The sequence below is a fragment of the Beta vulgaris genome, chromosome 6 (genome assembly GCF_026745355.1).
Source record: "Beta vulgaris subsp. vulgaris cultivar EL10 chromosome 6, EL10.2, whole genome shotgun sequence".
Lineage (NCBI taxonomy): Eukaryota > Viridiplantae > Streptophyta > Magnoliopsida > Caryophyllales > Amaranthaceae > Beta > Beta vulgaris.
In genome coordinates, this window is record NC_079207.1 from 71,680,999 (window position 1) to 71,701,513 (window position 20,515).

The window sequence follows — 20,515 nt, forward strand, 5'->3', positions numbered from 1 at the left end:
TTACACTTCCTTTTCCCTAAAAAAGATTTGAAAAAGGTATGGAGAGAGATCGTGATCTGATTCGCAGGCACTGAGGCTTATATAGTTATATTGTGCTGATTCATAGCGCAGAGTAAAATCTTTCATGTGTGATTTCGTTTGTGGACGACAAACAAAAACCTTCTTTATAAGATACTCCAAAGAACAAGACGAAACAAACAAACCTTTCTTTATTAGATATTAACGAATGTGCATGCTTTGTTAGTTGTCTTTGGTCCTTCTACCGGTTGTTGCTTGAGGTCTTCTGAATTCGCCTACGATAAGTTCGATCTTCTGCCATTTGACATTAATCAGGTACTTTCTTCAGCATTTCTGTTGTACATTTCTTCACTTTTTCTTCGTCCAACTTCATATGCTAGTTGTTTCTGTATAACAGTATAAGTGTGGACAGAGGCGGCTAAGGCCATGTGCAGGATGAGCAACTGCACAGGGCCCCCGAAATATAAGGGGCCTAATTTTATTAGTTGTCCGTCCAAAAAAAAAATCTAAATCTAATTACAAATATAAAGAGATTAATTTCTATTTGGTGTTTTTCTTCTTCTCCTATTCTCCAAAAAGCCCCATATATAACTCTTCCGTCTTTCTATTCACCAAAAAATTTAATCTTTATAATTTATTTTAGCACAGGGCCCCTAATTTTATGAGACGGCCCTGAGTGTGGAGAATAATTGTTTTTCTTGGGAAGAATTTAACCTGTATATATATAGGTTTACAATACAGGCTTATGACTAGTTAAAGAATAAAGACTATTTTATCCTTTTACATACAATGTTATCTAATAGTTTCTCCCCTTCTTCTAGGAGAAAAGACTACAATATTGTTGTTGTTAGGAAATTAGGATATCTATGTTGGTTTTTAAAATACTATCAATTTATCATAAGGTAAAAATGCATGTCTATTTGTTATTGAGTCAAGTTTTAATTGGTCAGAGCCATATAGGCAGGGGTGTATCCCTACATGCTCATCTTAGAGGGTGTGCAAAGAGCCCAACCGCACAGGGCTTCAATCGAAAGGGGCCTCAAAATTTATATTTTCTAATTATTTCTTCCTCATTGCGTGATGATTATATAAATAGAGATGGAGTATTATCTAATCCATGTTTGTATAAATAAAGATGTTGTGCCATATGAATGTGATGATTGAATATCATTAAATTGACTTGCTTCTCTATAGGTTATGTGCAATATATATTTTGTTCTCTAGAAAAAGCAAAAACACAACTCTTGTTTGATTGATTCTTGTAAACAATCAAGATCAATATTTTTTACGTCGTATCTCAAAAATATTATCGTAATTACGCTGTTGTTCTAGTAAGTCAATACATCATTTTCAGGCTTTTAACAATATCTATCTAATATCAAAAAGGATTTTTCTAACCTTTGTCACAATATATTGGTTAATAATTACAAGATTTCATTAAAAAAAAATACAACAAAATTCTATTTGGGGATAATAAATAGATATATATAATGAGCATAAAAAATAATCACGTAAAATGTTTTTAGTTTATTTCGATTTTAAATGAAAACCTTTTGCATAATGATATCTGATATAGGATTTTTAATGTTGTTAACCTATATCATAGATCCACAAGGCATATATTTGAAAAATTATACCCAAAACTCCATAACAATTCATGTCCAACTACCAATGTGTTTAATTACAAAAATTATTAAAAGAGATGGTCTAATTTTCATATAAAAGTAGACTTAGTCACTAAACAAATTAAACTAGTCACCAAAATAAATTAAGCTAGTCACTATTGGACTAATTTTCTTTTTAATATTGGATTTATCATCGTCTAATTTTAATTTAAAAATAGACGGTCTCTTACAAGACAAACTCGTTTAATTATTATTTACACCTTCCTAAAAAAGATTTTAAAAAGGTACGGAGAGAGAGCGTGATTCGCAGGCACTGAGGCATATATTGTGCTGATTCATAGCGCAGAGTAGAATCTTTCATGTGTGATTTCGTTTATGGACGACAAACAAAAACCTTCTTTATAAGATACTCCTAAAAACAAGACGAAACAAATAAACCTTTCATAATTAGATATTAACGAATGTGCAATTGTGCATGCTTGTTCAATTGTCTTTGGTCCTTCTACCGGTTGTTGCTTGAGGTCTTATGAATTCGCCTACAATAAGTTCTTCTGCCATTTGACATTAATAAGGTACTTTTTTGAGCATTTCTGTTGTACATTTCTTCACTTTTTCTTCGTCCAACTTCATATGCTAGTTGTTTCTCCGAGAAAGTATACTCCCATATTTTGTATGGGGCAACTTTTCCCATTTCAGTTACTTAATATGATTCGATATAGTCAGATTTGATTTAATAGCTAACTGATATGATAAGATATTGTTAAGATATGTTATAAGATTTCAACTAACAAGCCCACAAAAAAAAAATATGAAAAATAAAAAAATAATAATTTTTTAATATTACTTGTCATAAAAATTACATAAATGTCATGGTATTGGCCCATACTAAGTATGGGAATATCATTGCTCTTGTTTCTCCCCTTCTTCTAGGAGAAAAGACTACAACATTGTTGTTAGGAAATTAGGATATCTATGTTGGTTTTTAAAATACTATCAATCTATCATAAGGTAAAAATACACGTCTATTTGTTATTGAGTCAAGTTTTAATTGGTTATAGCCATATAGGCAGGGCTCATCCCTACATGTTCATCTTAGAGGGTGTGCAAAGAGCCCAACCACACAGGGCTTCAATCGAAAGGGGCCTAAAACTTTATATTTTCTAATATTTTTATATAAAAAAATGATTATTTCTTCCTCATTGCGTGACAAAAAATCTTGATTTTAGAATATGTGCTTATCAAAATTGTATATTATTGCCTAATATGTATGTACAACCTATTAATTTCAATAACATAAGGACATGTTCAAGACGGCCCTGCATCCTTATAGGGTCATTGGTGGCGCACTGATAGTGACATGTGCCCGTCTAGAAAAATATTAGATTATTGATCCGAGTTTTCAAATCGTTTTAGGATACTAATAGTGTAAAACCTCTCTAATTAAACTAGATGATACTACAAATCTTTTAACATTACTTCTATTCTAACTTTTATTTATTAGCTCTTATGGCTAAAGCCTAAATTAGCATTTTCAAATGTTGAAGAAATGGCTATGAAGGTTTACTTTATTTAGGGTGATTCAAGTTTCCTCTCTAATTCCATATGGGAAAAAATTACATCTATCCAAGTAAATGATATATGTCCAAAGAAATAAAAACGTCCCATCTAACTTTGAGCTAATTTTTTCTGTTGTTATTAATGATGTAACATATCGCACAGGGGATTTAGATTTTAGATGGAGGCCGGTACATCAGGTGTACAGATTGGTGAAGAGAGTAAAAATTTGACATGGAAAATTTTGATTAAAGAGGTTAAAAAGGTGAGCCTCCTTGCTGCACCAATGATAACAGTTTCAATACTACAATATATGGTGCAAGTGGTGGCGTTGATGATGGTTGGACATCTTGGGGAACTTCCTTTGGCTAGTGTTGCTATTGCTATCTCTATTACCAATGTCACCGGTTTTAGTCTACTTGTAAGTTCTAAGCCTCGTCTTTCTTTCTTTAATGTTGTGAATCATGCATTTAAAAAACATAAATTTAATTTTACTTTTTAAATAAAAGGCTGTGACACGGCACCCCATGGTGATCATGCTCACTCATTTAAGTTAAATTTCGGTGAAAAGTTGAATCGATTTAATGCCAAATGTAATTATATATAACCTCGTATCATAAGAGTTATTAGTGGCTAAAACAAAAGTTTTCGAAAAGTTTACGTAACTTCTTATATGTTTGACAAGTGACCTAATTGTGAATTTATATATGCTTCGCAGATTGGGCTATGTGGTGGGTTAGACACATTGTGTGGGCAAGCATTTGGAGCAAAACAATACAAAAAAATTGCAACATACGTTTATAGTGCAATAATATGTCTACTAGTAATTTGCATCCCCATTATCCTAGTATGGATTTTCATGGACAAATTACTAATTCTAGTAGGTCAAGATCCTGAAATCTCAATGGAGGCACGCAAGTTTTCAGTTTGGTTAATCCCAGGACTCATAGCAAGTGCTATCTACAACCCTTTAGTTCGTTTTTTGCAATGTCAAAGTTTAACTTTGCCTTTGCTCTTAAACTTTGTTGCTGTTCTTGGTATAAACACATTATCATGTTGGATTTCTGTGTATAAACTGGAGTTTGGGATTCAAGCAGTTGCATTCTCACTTAGTCTTTGCAGTTGGCTAAACGTAATATTTCTTGGGATTTATATCAACTTTTCTTCTGCTTGTGAGAGAACTCGACCATACTTCTCCAAAGATGTTTTCTACAATATTTGGCTCTTTCTTAAGTTTGGGTTCCCTGCTGCTTTGATGACTTGGTATAGCTCCTACCACTATTTTTTGGTATTCGTGTTCCTTTTATTAACAAAATTTGTCTTTTAATGCTAGATAGCTGAGCAGCAGGTGATAGCCTAATGGTATTGGCATCACCTCCGATCCTAGAAGTCAAGGGATCGAGTCTTACCCCTTGCAAAGCGGGATCCCCAATTTCCTAATTTGAATGGCACAAACAGTGAAGTTGTAACTCCTAGTAGCGCTATGCGATTGCGCATAAACTAATATATCCATCGTCGTTTTAAGTCAAACAAAAAAAAAAGTTGTCTTTTTAGTCCTTGGCTCCTTGCAACTGATTTGTTATTCGAAATTTTTATATCCAAGCTAATTTTGAAAATAAAACTTTTTTTAGAGTTTATTCGAACTAATCTAAACTTATTCGAAATATTTAAATTTATTATAACTTATCAGAATTTATTGGAACTTATTTGAACTTACTGACATGAAATCTTTTTCAAAGGCGAAGATATCACACCCAAAGTCAAGTTACAATGTCCATATTATTATGTATATAAGGTGTCCATCTATTCGGTTGGGACAAATTTTTGAGCCAAAAGTTTAGCCTAAGTGTAGTTAAGCCTGAAAAGGCCGTTTAAGCCAAACCCAATCATGTTGACTTGAGTATATTAAGAAAAAAGATTGTCAAATATTTGTAAGTTTAACTTTAAATGGTCAACTATGAGTCTATAACATACAAGAATCACATGAGTAATTTTGATTCAAAGAAATTCTTCGTTTAGATATATTTAACAATGATTTACTAATTTATCATGGTAACTATCCACAACAGCCTCAAGTGGTGGGCTTTTGAAGCTGTGACATTACTTTCAGGCCGTCTTCCCAATCCACAACTTGAGACATCCGTGCTGTCCATTTGGTACGTCTGTGCTTTATATATGTACTAAAATTGTTGCTAAGCATCAATACAATATTTCTTTTTTTGTATCTTTTAAAAGGATTATCAGGAGTGATAATGAGTTTGGTCTGTTCGCGTATAGTTTGGGATCGGTTAGGGCAAAGCTCGGTCAGAGCTCAGCTCATGCTGGCTTGGCTCGGATTTGGACTCATCTCGAGAATTTAACGAGCGCCGAGCTGAGCTAGACAAAGCTCAACCCAAAAGCTCGTGAACAAGCTCGATTATACTTTTATATAGAAAATATATATATATATATATATTAACCTAGATATTACATACTAATAAGTTATAGTTTCATTGTCTAAAAGAAAACTTATAAATCTCAAATATTAAAAAAGGAAAAACAAAAAAAAAACATGTAAAAACTAAGGGTGATAAAGAGTCAAGAATGTTCGTGAACAGTTTGAACTCGGCTCGTTTAACATTTGGTCAAAGCTCGGCTCGAACAAAGTTCGACTCGTTAAACTTTGAGCTCGGCTCGAGCTTGAATAAACTTTTTTTTTTACCGGAATAGAGATGATCTTATTACGCAACATGCTTGTCAAACATTACAGACTACAAACTTCCGGAGGAAAATCCTCTAACCACACTCTTAGCTCCACGACAGATTTGCACATTTGAGCTAAGATGTGGGCAACTTTGTTACCTTGTCTCTTGACATGAGCAAAGGCGACATGGGAACAAAGTGATGCTAAAACTAAAATATCATTAACTACTCTCCCAAACAGAGTTGCATCACTATTCCTACCATGAAGATGGTGAAAAAAAATTGCTTATGAAACGGGGTTCGAATAAATTTAAATGAACACAAATCGAGCAAATCACAATTCGGACTCGGCTCGACCAATAAACAGCCCTCCATCCAAAAGATATTATAGTATATACTACATTACTACGAATCTACGATATTAATTATTTAACTGATCTGACTTTGTTCTTGCTCCCTCCATCCAAAAGATATCATCCCCTTGGAAAATTGTAACTCCCAATACAATTTTCAAAGTGGATAAATCATTTTGGAAAAAGGGAGTACTATTTGTTTTTGGCAGCTTGAATATATCAACATTGTTTTTTACGGTACCGCTTGGATTGGGTTACACTGTAGGGTATGTATATCTTCTTTCTCTACTCATTTTGTAATTTGTACTATTTCTTTCTCGATACATATATTCAATGTGTTTTATATTAATTGCAACAATTTGACTTTTTGTACTATTGTATGTTTCATTTTGATGATAATTTTTATAATTTAAGATGTTTTAACATTTATCACTATCATGTATACTTTTCAACATATACAACTTTTCATAATAACTACTAATAAATAATTAGAAATATTATTGTCAAAGTTGCGCATTGACAAGTATATCGGACGGGTAAGCTGTTGCAATTTATATGGGATGGTGTGAGAAATTTCAAATTTGTTATCTGTGATTGAAACTTTGGATTATTGCACAGAATTGATGACAAGCATATATAATAAAATGAAAATCATACAGCATTAGGGTGTCGAACGAGCTAGGTGCAGGAAATGCAGAAGCAGCAAGGTTATCAGCATGGGTTGTAACAACTGCAGTTTTTATGGAGACTCTAGTTGCGAGTGTAATTTTGTTTTGTGGTCGTCATATAGTGGGATACGCATACAGTCATACCAAACAAGTCGTTACTTACGTTGCTGACGTGATTCCCTTCCTTTGTCTTTCCATTATCACCGATGGCCTTCAGATGGTCCTTTCTGGTCAGTTCTTTTTCTTTCTATAATAATGTTGGTGTAAGATCATGAATTTATAATACGTGCATTGTGATCTCGGGAACACGATGAGAACTGTGCTCCCACAATACAAACTAGAACATTTACGAATACGAAAACGAACATTTTGATGTTGAAGTGAAACATTACAAAATTCACTTACAAAAATGAACATTTTATTTTTGAAATGGAACATTACAATAATTCATTTATGAAAAAGAACATTTTACTGTTGAAGCGGAATATTACTAGAATTCAAATACGGAAATGAACATTTTTGTTGAAATGGAACATTACTAAAATTTAATTACTTAAATAGAACATATGGTTATCAAATAATATAGAACACATTTTTAGTGAAAATAGAACATATTTTTTGGTGGAATATAAGTTTTAAAAGAACATTTTAAAAAATAGAACATTTGTTTATCAGAAATAAAACAGATTCACAAAATATAGAACATAATTTTCTACTGAAAAATAAGCTTAAAACGAACATGTGTTGAAATAGAGCATTTGTTTATTGAAAATAGAACATATTTTTTTGCTGAAAAATATGCTTAAAATGAACATTTGTTGAAATAAAACATTTACTCATCGGAAATGGAACAAATTTAATGGGTGCATAGTGTGCACCGTGCTCCCAGGAGCACAATAGAATTTTCAATGAATTTAAGAGATAATTTTATGTTTGTAAAAGGTAAGATGATTTGTGTTGATATTCATTAATATTAGGTATGAAAATTTGATCATGTTACCTTATACGGCTTCCCCTGTACCAAGGATGTCTTGGCCTAGTGGTTAAAATTGAGGTACTGTGAACGATAAGTCACATGTTCGAATCTCATAATCAGAGAAGAAAAATATATCACCATTACTTCAACATCTTGGGTTTAAGATGGAAAAGAAGAATGGCTTTCAAGTAGCAAAGAGGGTGTTCAATTAGGAGTTCCAATGGTAATTGTTGTTTGTTTGTTTTCTTCGAAGGGTGTATCATGATCTTTGTTGTCTTGGTCTTGTAGTAGTAATTTGTTTTCATAGGAGTCATGAATGATGTATGGGTGTTTGTTTTTAGGAGATTGATTCTCAAATGGATGGTGTCTAGGTGTGTTCTAAAATGGTGTTTTAGGGGTAATTCCAATCCGTTGGTGTATTGAGCTTTTGCTCCTCTTTCTATTATAATAAAATGGACTATTAATTATCAAAAAAAAAAAAAAAGTCACATGTTCGAATCTCATCTCCCCTTCTATGTACTTTGTACCGCCTTCGTGACTCATATGAATCAATATATATATATGGCTTCCCCTGTAGAAATTCAAATCGACCTTACTTGAACAATCAAGCAAACTAATTTAACTGAAAATTAAATCAAATATAACCAAGCTAAGATAGATTGATTTAGTCATAAAAATCATGATATTAGCAATGGATTCGAATATAATCTAATCCAATTTCATATCCAAAAATGACCAAATTCAAATTAGTTTAGACAAATATGTTAGATTGTGAGATATTCTCTATCAAAATCCAATCTAAATAACAAAGACGTCTTGACCTAGTGGTTAAGATTGAGGTAATGTGAACGATAGGTTATTACAAGTCCGGATCTTCCCTCCCTTTCTTTGTACTATTTTCGTGGCTCATATGGATAAAAAAAATCCAATCTAAATGATCAATCTGCCATCTCTTATGATAATACACCTCCCCAATTTTTTATTTTTTTTACTAGCCTTGTAGGAACTACCAGCACATTGGCTGATAAAGCATGCAAAGCATGCTAAGGAAATATCCCAACATAATGTTGGGGGTAAGGATCGAACCCCTGACCTCAAGGATCAGAGGGGAGTGCTCTACCACATGAGCTAACTCCTCATCCATACACCTCCCCAATTGATTAGAGAGAATTTATTTTCTGTATTGTTTTGTTTTTCATTACAATTGCTATCGAAATTGATGCAGGAATTGCAAAAGGAAGTGGATGGCAACGACTTGGAGCATATGTCAACCTTGGAGCATTTTACCTAGTAGGACTTCCGGTTGCTATAGTACTCGGTTTTGTTCGGCATTTAAATGCTAAGGGTCTATGGATTGGAATATTAATAGGGTCAATCTTGCAAGCGACTCTGCTCATCATAGTTACCATTCTTACAAACTGGCGAAAACAGGTTATTACTCTTCTCTTTCTATTGGTTGTCCATCTGTAATTTCAGGTTTTCAAGACGTACATTTAACTATTGATATCTTTAATTACATATTAATAGCAGTTATGAAAAGTTAACTTTAGAAAACTATACATTATAAAGAATCTAATGGAATTTCAAATAATAATGTATTTTAAATAGGACATTGATTGAGTGACCCTAAGGGTTGTCAACCCTCTTATTATTGAATTTTCATTGGTTAGGAATACATTAAAACATTATTTTTATATATCTTCTCTCCTCATTTATTACATACATATCAATATTTTATTCTAATGTGTCTAAGAGGGTTGGCAACCCTAAGGGTTACTCAAACATTTTCCTTTTATATATATTAATAATATGAATTTACATTCAATGTTCATAACGTAAAATCATTAATATTTTTTTCTCCAAGACATATGTTTAACCATTAATATCTCCTTGAATGCTAAATATCAAATGTATAATCAAATTTCCATTTTAAGCTTACTCTGTTTCTCAACAAGTGAAACATTTTTTATTTATATGCTTGCCAACGCACAACTTTGATCAATAATATCTCTAATTATGTATTTGTAAAAGTAATAAAAGTTTGCTATGATGAAAATTTTCATTGATATAAATCCAACAATAATATTTTGTATTATCATTTTTGTTTTTATATATTAGTGAAAATATAAGGTCAAAATGAGGTATCTGAATAGAGTATAAGTCAAAATGTCTCACTTATAGAGAAACAGATTAAGAAACTATATAATGGTAGAACATAATATGAATGAAAATGAGATAGAGAGCCCTCTTTCCCCATATTACTAATTGAAACAATCTATGATATCGCAGGCTACAAAGGCAATAGAGAGATCAAGTGAAGGTACCGGTGAACAAAGAGTTGATGGCACTCAGTGAAGAACTTCAAACTTCAGTAATTTATCAAGAGTACAATTAATACTCCTTCAAACTAAAGGAAAGGTCTTTATTTCCTTCCAATGGGAATTTGATACCCAAATTTTGACCTCACTTGAGGTTCAAGATTTTGCCTATTAAATTAGTTAATATCTCCAAAAATGTTGAGAATTTTTATGTAGTAGAAACTATTAATCTTAGCTTTATGTTAGATGTTTGTGAAAAAATGATGTATAGCTTATTAAAGCTTTAGCCTTTATAGTTAATGTAAAGAACATGTTGATATGAATTGACAAAGTTAATCTTGTTGATATTGCCGCGCAAAAATTCTCTCATTTACGGACTTATCTCTTACTTTTACACTTTTCATTTAGTTAGCTATAGCTTATCTTCCGTTAGAATTTCTCAGTTCTTTTCGCTGCAACGTTCCCCTACACCCATGTATATACACTTCACTTGTCAATTAATATCTTCAAGCTTTCTCATAAAGTCATAACTCTATCATGGTATCAGAGCATTGATCTTTTTCCGCTTCTACAATCCTACCTCCCTCTCTACACCTCTTAGCTTCTTCAATAGCTGCAATTTTCATCCTCACAATTCTCAACAATTTCTTTTTCTCTCCTCCAAAAAATGGAATCCTTTGTCCTGCACTAGCCTCCCGCCTCAAAACACCTAGAAAGTTTCAACTCACAAAAAAAATATGACTTTACTCCTTCGACGCCCCTATAATTTGACTACCAAGACCATTCCCGAACATGAAACTCCTTTTTCCGAACTTCTATGGAGGCACACACCATAACATAGTCTCAATAATTATCACCACTATATCATATCTATCCTTAGCTTAGTGAAGGAAATGAGGGAGCTATGGTGTCCCTCAATAAATTTACTTAATTACCCCTTGGTAAATCAACTACTCTACCAAAAAATGATGAAATAAAATCAAATTCAAATATAGCAATAAAAATTAACAAAGAAAACTATATCGATCAAATATTTGATCAATCAATACACAACCAAGTAGTAAATCAAAAGGAAAATACAATCAATTAACAAAGTGAAATAATTTAATTAAAACAAAATACTTTGTTGATAAAAATATAAGAAATCGTTAATAAATCTACGTAAAATTCTTTTATCGCTCATCAGTTTTATATTTAAAAATCTTAAAGAAAGTATAAATAAAATAAATGATAAAAGACGGGTTTGATCAAGTGATATAGGCTTAATCAACAAAATTAGCTATCTCAAAAAACATGTGTAATGTTCAAATTTCACCTTTGTTTATTCCCAAAAAAGTTATAAAATATGTTTTTAAAAAGTGATGCAGGAGCATCTAGCTTAAACAATCAAGGTCTTCTTCTACATGATCAAAAGAAGAACATGGTGAAAGAGGTTCAGTTTCTTAGTCTAACTAGCTCGGTTTATTCTAAAACCTTACTTAAGCACCTTGATTAGGCTAATCCTATGTTAATCTCTACTTAAGCAAGATTAGTTAATACTTAATGACACCTTAATCATCATTATGTATTGGTAATCAAGTTTAGTAAGTGATTAGTAGTCTAATTACATACTTAAGTTAAGTTAATCATGTTTTAAGAGCTAAGCTAGTTTAGCTTCATTGTAATCCGGTTCTAAGCAAGCTTAGGAAGTTGTTTTTGCTGCATTTTGGTGCCACCTCCTACTGAATTGAAGACTTAGGGAAGAGGAGAAGCCCACATGAAGTTCACATGGGTGAAAGAAGCCTTAACAAGTGAAAGGAGGATGCTTCATGCTAAGGAAAGCTGCTGCCAGCTCCTGCGTCCCTCATAGCTTCTTTCTTCTGTTTTGGGCAGCAATCATTTGAGCTGCAAATGACTCAAGCTTTTGAGGAGTAATAGTTTAATATGTTTACTTTAGTATCCTATTGGTAGTTTTACTGTTTTGTAGCTTCCAATAGAAATCTAAGCTAGTTTGTAGAAGGTGTGCTGAGCAGGATGTAATTGTTGTTTCATGTTTTTTATTAGCTTAGTTGGCATAGCTAGGGAAGTCCAAATCAGCCGAAATTTGGACACAATGTAAACAAATATGTTAGCTTTGCTGTCTTTTTGGAATCAATGAATTTGAATCAAAATTGAGAGAGTTACACTCAAAACATTAAGCTGTGTGCTTATTGCTTCTTTCGGTCAGTTTAGACCATTTACAAATCTTTGCTTAATTCTATCACTTAATCGTTGAATTAGTGGTTGAAACTCAAAGTAGATGCAAGTTAGAACTTATTGTTATAACTTGATCTTAGATTGGTGGTATTTGGTTTGTGAAAGTTGGTGGTTGTTCAATAAATTGAACCGGTTAGATACATCGATTTTCTTTGTTTCCTTTGTTCTTGTTTTCTTTTGAATGCTCTTGAATGCTTAATCAATATGTATCATTTGGTATCAGAGCTGTAGGTTGATTAAGAGCATTCTAATTCATCCCTTAAACACATTAAACACACAACAAAACCCAAACACAATCCCCCCCAAAACCGAACCTATTCTAAGCCCAAACACACTTCTTTTCTTCTTTCTAGCCTAACTTTCATTGAGGTTGAATCAATCATGAGTGGAGGTGAAGAAAATCAGTTTAAAGAGGTATGAACTTGAGTGAAGCAAGGTTGGTAGGAGTGGAGAATCAAATAGCCACTTTAAGTGAACAAATGGCTAATTTGATGACTGTTGTTAGAGAAGGGTATAGAGGACCTTTAAGGAGGGATAATGTGGAGGATGAAGGTGTGCTATGATAGTAGTGAGGAGATTCTCTCTGAATCTTCAAGAACTAGAAGAAAACCACAAAAGAAAGATGATTTTAGAGACATTAAGTTAGAGGTTCCTGAGTTTGATGGAAACCTTAATCCAGATGCTTATTTGGAGTGGGTTTCAAGGTGTGAAAGGATCTTTGAACTTAAGGAGTATGATGATGCTAAATCTTTCAAGGTTGCTATAGCTAAGCTAAAGGGGTATGCATCCCTTTGGTGGGAGAATGTAGTCTTAGCTAGGAATAGAAAACAAAAGCCTAAACTTAAGAGTTGGAGTAAGCTTAAAAAGAAAATGAGGGAGAAGTTTTTACCATCTACTTACACCCTTGATTTGTATAACCAATTGGCCGAAATTTCTCAAGACCATAAAGGGGTAGAACATTACATCCATGAGTTTGAAAAGTTGTTAATGAAGTTAGATGTACAAGAAAGAGAAGAGCAAACAATGTCTAGATTTCTAGGAGGTTAGAAAAAGACATTAGGAGGAAGGTGGAGTTACATCCTTATTCTACCTTAGATGAACTTTTAAGTTAGCTCTTAAAGTTGAAAAACACATTAAGGAGAAGAAGAAGAAACCTTTTGTGAAGGGAACTACCTATCCTCAGGGAGTTTCTAATGTTAACACACCATACACATCTCCTTACACCCCTAAAAATGATGGTTTGAAAGTAGTTGATAAAGGGAAGAAAGTAGTGGATGAAACCTCAAAAAAATCTGATGTAAAGTGCTTTAAGTGTCATGGTTATGGTCATTATCAAGCTCAATGTCCTAATAAAAGAGTAATGACTTTAATTGACATTAAAAACATTGAAGAATCACTTGAACAGGAGGAAAACCAAGAAGAGGAACATGAAGAGGAGGCCGAAAGTGATGAAGCTTTGGAGGTTGGAGAGGTGACTCAAGAGACATTTAAGCCTTGTTTTAAGAAGAGTTCTTCATGCCAAAGAAGCTGAATTGGTTCCTTCTCAAAGGGATCAAATCTTTCAAACCAATGCTTGATTGGAGGGAAGATATGCTCGATGATCATTGATGGGGAGCTGCACTAATGTTGCCTCATCTTCTATGGTGGACAAGCTCAATCATGCTACTTTCTCACATCCAAAACCATATAAGCTTCATTGGCTTAATGATGGCAATTGTGTGGAGGTAACAAAACAAGCTTTAATTAGCTTTTCTTTTGGGATTCTTATAAAGATGAAGTTTTATGTGATGTATTACCTATGGATGCATGTCATGTACTCTTAGGTAGACCTTGGCAATCTGATAAAGAAGCCTTACATAATGGTAGGACTAATACATACACTTTCATGCATAATAAGAAGAAAATTGTGCTTAGTCCTAGTCCATGGCCGAATACTTTAAAACCAAAAACAACACCACCTAAAACACAAAACAAAAAAACCTTAATCCTTTCTAAACCACAAGTTGACAAAGCTGTAGAAAAGGGGAAGGTTATGGATGAAAATGATGAGAATTTTGATGAAGTGCACGAAATGGTGAAGCCTTTAGTGAAGGAGTTTGGTGATGTCTTTCCTATTGATCTTCCATGTGGTTTGACAAGTACTTTCATGAGACTTATGCACGAGGTACTTAGGCTCTTCATTGGTATCTTTGTTGTTGTTTTTGGTGATATTCTTGTGTATAGTCAAAGTGAACAGGAACATCTAGTGTGGTTACATCTAAGGAAGAAAAGATTTCCTACAAGGAAGAAGAACAAGCTAATGCCACGAAGTGATGGTCCTTTCAAAGGGCTAGAGAAGATCAACAACAATGCATACAAGATAGAATTGCCAGATGAAATGGAAAACACCTCTGCTACATCCAATGTTGGTGATTTAGCTCCATACCTTGCAGAAGATTTTGAATTACAAGAAGACCTTTTCGAACCTGAGGAGAATGATGCAGGAGCATCTAGCTTAAACAATCAAGGTCTTCTTCTACATGATCAAAAGAAGAACATGGTGAAAGAGGTTCATTTCTTAGCTAACTAGCTCGGTTTATTCTAAAACCTTACTTAAGCACCTTGATTAGGCTAATCCTATGTTAATCTCTACTTAAGCAAGATTAGTTAATACTTAATGACACCTTAATCATCATTATGTATTGGTAATCAAGTTTAGTAAGTGATTAGTAGTCTAATTACATACTTAAGTTAAGTTAATCATGTTTTAAGAGCTAAGCTAGTTTAGCTTCATTGTAATCCGGTTCTAAGCAAGCTTAGGAAGTTGTTTTTGCTGCATTTTGGTGCCACCTCCTACTGAATTGAAGACTTAGGGAAGAGGAGAAGCCCACATGAAGTTCACATGGGTGAAAGAAGCCTTAACAAGTGAAAGGAGGATGCTTCATGCTAAGGAAAGCTGCTGCCAGCTCCTGCGTCCCTCATAGCTTCTTTTCTTCTGTTTTGGGCAGCAATCATTTGAGCTGCAAATGACTCAAGCTTTTGAGGAGTAATAGTTTAATATGTTTACTTTAGTATCCTATTGGTAGTTTTACTGTTTTGTAGCTTCCAATAGAAATCTAAGCTAGTTTGTAGAAGGTGTGCTGAGCAGGATGTAATTGTTGTTTCATTTTTTTATTAGCTTAGTTGGCATAGCTAGGGAAGTCCAAATCAGCCGAAATTTGGACACAATGTAAACAAATATGTTAGCTTTGCTGTCTTTTTGGAATCAATGAATTTGAATCAAAATTGAGAGAGTTACACTCAAAACATTAAGCTGTGTGCTTATTGCTTCTTTCGGTCAGTTTAGACCATTTACAAATCTTTGCTTAATTCTATCACTTAATCGTTGAATTAGTGGTTGAAACTCAAAGTAGATGCAAGTTAGAAGCTTATTGTTATAACTTGATCTTAGATTGGTGGTATTTGGTTTGTGAAAGTTGGTGGTTGTTCAATAAATTGAACCGGTTAGATACATCCGATTGTTCTTTGTTTCCTTTGTTCTTGTTTCTTACTTTGAATGCTCTTGAATGCTTAATCAATATGTATCAAAAAGTGAGGCACATATCGCGTGCATAAATTGCTAGTAATTATAATTGAAACACTAATTAGGGTATATTCTGTTCAATTTATTCTGTCTTATCTTATCTTATATTTTTCTGAAATGAGTGAAGATAAGTTAACAGAACCTCTTATCTTATCTGATCTTATCTGGTCTTATAAGATCTTATATAAGTTAAAATAAGTTGAACAGAACGACTCTTACTACATCCATTTCTTTTTATAATCTATACGCTTTTTTTTAATCCATCTTTTTTTATCTACATATTGTTGTTTTTTTATAACACGCCCGATATTTTCTCCATTTTTTTCCATCAAAGTGATCTACTTTTAAATAAAATAACCCGTCTTATAATTTTTCTCTTCCACCTTTTTAATTTATCGATTTCACTTTTTTGTTTTTCTCTTACACTTTTTCAGTTTCTCTTTCGCACTTTGGATTTTCCTTTTGATTCTCACCCAAAGAGAAATGAGTAAATTAAAAGGAAACTAATGGAGTAATAATCTAATGAAACTCCTCTTACTCGTGTTTAACATATTAGACACAAAACCATACAATTATCATCGTAGTGTTATAAAAAAAGACCAATATAAATTGCATTAATTAGAAATTAGATTAAACTAGTACTGTACAATTATGATTTTGTAAATTCACCTATAAAATATCAATTACATATGATAATGTATTACTACATCCTCTGTTTTTAAACCTTCTCACTAGTCTATGCAGGGGCGGAGCCAGGATTTGGGGTGAGGGGTAGCGTAGTTTTGCTTTGTATCGAGTACAAAAAAAAAAATCCACATAACATAAGTACTAAATTAAAATAATACATAATCCAAATATAACATCAACAACAAAAATTACAATTATGCACGACGAATAATAATATTTGAAACCAAATTTATAATTAATCGATCAAGATTTACAAATCGTTCTAAATTTTGTTGGCTTAGTTGAGTCGAAGGAAGATCTAGATCAGAATTAACTTATAAACATAAATAACACAAGATCTAACTCATCAATATTCAACTAGTATTATTTTTGCTCTTATTAAAATCCATCAATAGAACAATATAATGCAACCCCATAACTGACATTTTATTGCAACATCACAGTTTCACAGTTGTATATTATTCAAATTTCACAATTTATAATTCAGCAAAAATTCACAAAAGTTCACATTTCACAACTGTAAATTAACAATTCCATACCAAAAATAAAAATTCAGAAGTTCATACAACTCGCAATTCATAAATCATTAGGTTTGAAAATCAACAACTGAAATTAGATGAAAAATAATGAAAGAATTGATAAGAAAGTAAGAAAAAAACCTACAAACTACAGATTGTCAATGGCTCACTGCAGCAACCACAAGATCAATAACAACCAATCCCCCACTAATAATCTTTTTCATTACTTTCTTCCTCTGCAACAACCCCACCTCCATCTTTATCATCTTCAACCTGACAACCTCTCCCCTTCTGCTACAATTCCAACCCCTTACTTGTTACTTCCTACATTCATTCTCTCTTATATCTGGACTTTTTATGTTTCTTCTATTAATTTTTTCTGGGTATCCGAAAAAAAATTAAAAAGTAAAATTGAATAAAAAGAAATTTGTTTTCTGGTATAAAAGCTTCTTAGAAAGAAACAGAGTAGCTGATTTGGGATCAGATGAGAAGCCGTCTTCACCAAAATAGAAGTCTCTCCACCAAAAGATAGGAGACTGGAGAGAGACGCGGAAGAGTAACGTTAGGGTTTGGGTTTCAGCTTTTTTTTTTTTTTTTTTTTTAAAGTCAGGGGTAGCAGGTGCTACCCCTTGTTACAACGTAGCTCCGCCCCTGAGTCTATGCGCATCTCTTTGCGCGTATTTCTCATATTTTATCTATCTTACATTATATATTACTATTAGATAAAAATTAATAAGGATTGAATATGAATAAAGTACTAATTGAAAAAAACCAAACAGAATCTCACACGACTAATTATAAGGAACGCTAACATATTTAATTTTATTCTTTAGACTGTAAAACTAATTCGTATCCCGGACAATACTTCCCGAATTATTTACCAATGGGCAGTTTAGGTCTTCAAAAATAAAATATAATCTTGTCTTTAAATGATTCCCCCTCTCCTCCTCCAAAAAAAAAGACCAACTGAGTATTGTAGTGTAGTTGGTTAGTGGTTTAACACATCAAATGAGAGGTAAGAGGTTCGAGTCTTGAAACATACATTTTTATTGTTTAATGTCTCATTTGATTATATGAAACAGAAAAAAATACATGTGATAGTATGATATTTGTTTGTCACGCATATAGATTACGCGAGATTGAGAATAGAAACTATCTTTTCTGAAATAAACTAAAACTATGTTAGAATATGAAGTTGAAAGATCTTCATTGTGATATGAGAAATGAGTGAAAGATAGGGATAAGGTGATAACCATGTTGAGATGACGATCACAGAATCGAAGGAAGCCAAATTGGTGCTAATTGAACTACTAAACTATTGTCTATTCCTGTGTCTCATTTTAAATATTTTGGGCACCGTCCCATGCAATTTGCGATCTTTTTATGATTTCTCTTGTCCTGTCAAATGTTAGAGTTTCACAAATATCTGTCTAACGATGACGTGGACTTAGTAGCGTGGCTAGTTTGGCCTAGATATTTTCCTCCCATAAATATCCTAACTGACACGTGGTTGTCACTGCACCAGCATGGACTACTTTCTACCAGTTTTGCCCTTTTACTCGATTTAAACTACCCTTTTGCCTCTTCTTCTCGTGTACAGTTTTTTTTTGTCTATTTTGGTTTCTTTCAAATAACGGTTTTTTCACCCATATTTACGAGGTTTCTTATATTCTTCTGGTATCCTCGCACTTTCCAAAATTCACCAAGTACCTCTGTAATTTTGAAAAATCATAAGACACGACCGAACGTCAATTTTCCGTTGAATATGACCCTAAAAAACTTAATTAACCCTAACCCTCCCACCACCAACCCCCTCCATCAATTATTAATTAGGATTAATTAGAGTTTAATTAGGGTTAATTAGAGTTGATTTGGGTTAATATGAATGATTTGGACGGAAACTTAACGGCAGGGGAATTTCAGGAATTTTTAACAAATCTTAAGGGTACTTGGTGAAATTTGGAAAATGTGAGGGCACCTGGTGAATATTAAGAAATCTCAGGGATATCTGGTGAAAAATCTCGTTCAAATAAACTACCCGCTCTTCCGAATTAAATGCAACAAATTCACTTTAATGCATATAGAGGCATTATATTGCTCAAAAATATTTATAATAATTGCATATAAATAAATTATATAAATTATAGTTTACTTTGGAGGATAAATATTTATAATGTAGTTAACAAACTACTTGAGTTTGAAAGTTATCTCTCAACCCTGACAAATTCTTGGTTTGACATTTGTGGATCAACTACTTAGAGAGTACGGGGAGGATAAGAGGAACTCTACTGTCGGATATCGAATCCGATCCGATCTGAAATATTGGATTAGAGGAATTGCGATCCGAATCCGATCCAAAATTTTCTGATCGGATCACCGGGTTTTCAGATCGGGATCGTTGACATTTTTGAAAAATCTCGATCCGAAAACCGAAAATTTTTCCGGACATCCGATCTGAAATATCTGAAATCTTAAAATCGGATCGGATATCCGAAATTTTTGATCTGATCGACGGATTTTCGGATCGGATATTTTTGCACACCCCTACTTGGTATGATTCGAACAATCGAACCTAAGACATCAATGATTTGTGGATAAGAGAATATTCCCTCCGGTATATGAAATATTCAATTAAAGTCTTTTTCTCTTAGACTTTTATAGTTTAAAATAATTCACTCCTCATGTAATTTATTTTTACTCCAATTAACTCAGGTCAATTAATTAAAAAATAGGACATCTACACCATATTTCGTGTGTATTTATACGATATTTTTTGCTCTTTATCCATCCTTGCTTCTTCTTCCTCCATACCCGCCACCACCACCAACCGCACACAACCTTCCCTCCGCAACCTATGCCAGCCTTAGACACCCGCTACCGTTGCCCACCCTCCCGGCCAACCACAACTCCAACCCCACCCCCCATCTGTAGACAACCCCCTACCGACCCCCACCTCCACGCCCAAAACCCCCCCCCCCTTGCTGGCCCTACATGCAATCAAACCCTCCTTAGAACTTCCCCCAATTGCTCCCACACAACCTTCCTTCTTTTTCTTTTCCTCCTTCCCTGCTCTGCAATTTTTTTTAAGAGAATTAACTGTTTGCCATGGGACTAAAAGAAATATTTTGCTCTACCATGGTAGAACTGACTAATCTCTTCAGTTCCGTGATGGTAGAACCAAAAAAATCCGGTTATTCCACGGTGGAGCCAAAAGTTTTTCCTTTCCACTATGGCGGAATGGGAAAAAAAAAAGATTGATTCCACCATGGTGGAACAAAAAATTGATTCACTTCCTGCTAAAAAAAAATTCTGAAATTTT

The 20,515-nt window shown here is 33.4% G+C and overlaps 1 protein-coding gene across 2 annotated transcripts; it reads left to right on the top strand.

The window, feature by feature from the left end:
* Positions 1-65: 65 nt before the first annotated feature.
* On the top strand, positions 66-10,303 carry LOC104897991 (protein DETOXIFICATION 1). 2 transcript variants are annotated; one of them, XM_010684977.4, is made up of 8 exons: positions 66-333; positions 3,363-3,618; positions 3,916-4,460; positions 5,267-5,353; positions 6,442-6,498; positions 6,892-7,130; positions 9,102-9,307; positions 10,166-10,303. In XM_010684977.4, the coding sequence occupies exons 2-8, from the start codon at positions 3,379-3,381 to the stop codon at positions 10,229-10,231; spliced, it is 1,440 nt and encodes a 479-aa protein (XP_010683279.2). In that variant the 5' UTR covers positions 66-333; positions 3,363-3,378; the 3' UTR covers positions 10,232-10,303. The 2 variants fall into 2 exon arrangements, with proteins under 2 accessions (XP_010683279.2, XP_010683280.2); XM_010684978.4 differs by lacking the exon at positions 66-333 and adding an exon at positions 1,868-2,215.
* The last annotated feature ends 10,212 nt before the right edge of the window (positions 10,304-20,515 follow it).

Bases quoted from the DNA above. Each gene is read 5' to 3' on its own strand.
- LOC104897991 (XM_010684977.4), top strand. From the start codon at position 3,379: ATGGAGGCCGGTACATCAGGTGTACAGATTGGTGAAGAGAGTAAAAAT. The intron at 3,619-3,915 runs GTAAGTTCTAAG...TATGCTTCGCAG, and splicing joins TCACCGGTTTTAGTCTACTT to ATTGGGCTATGTGGTGGGTT. The intron at 4,461-5,266 runs GTATAGCTCCTA...TATCCACAACAG, and splicing joins CCTGCTGCTTTGATGACTTG to CCTCAAGTGGTGGGCTTTTG.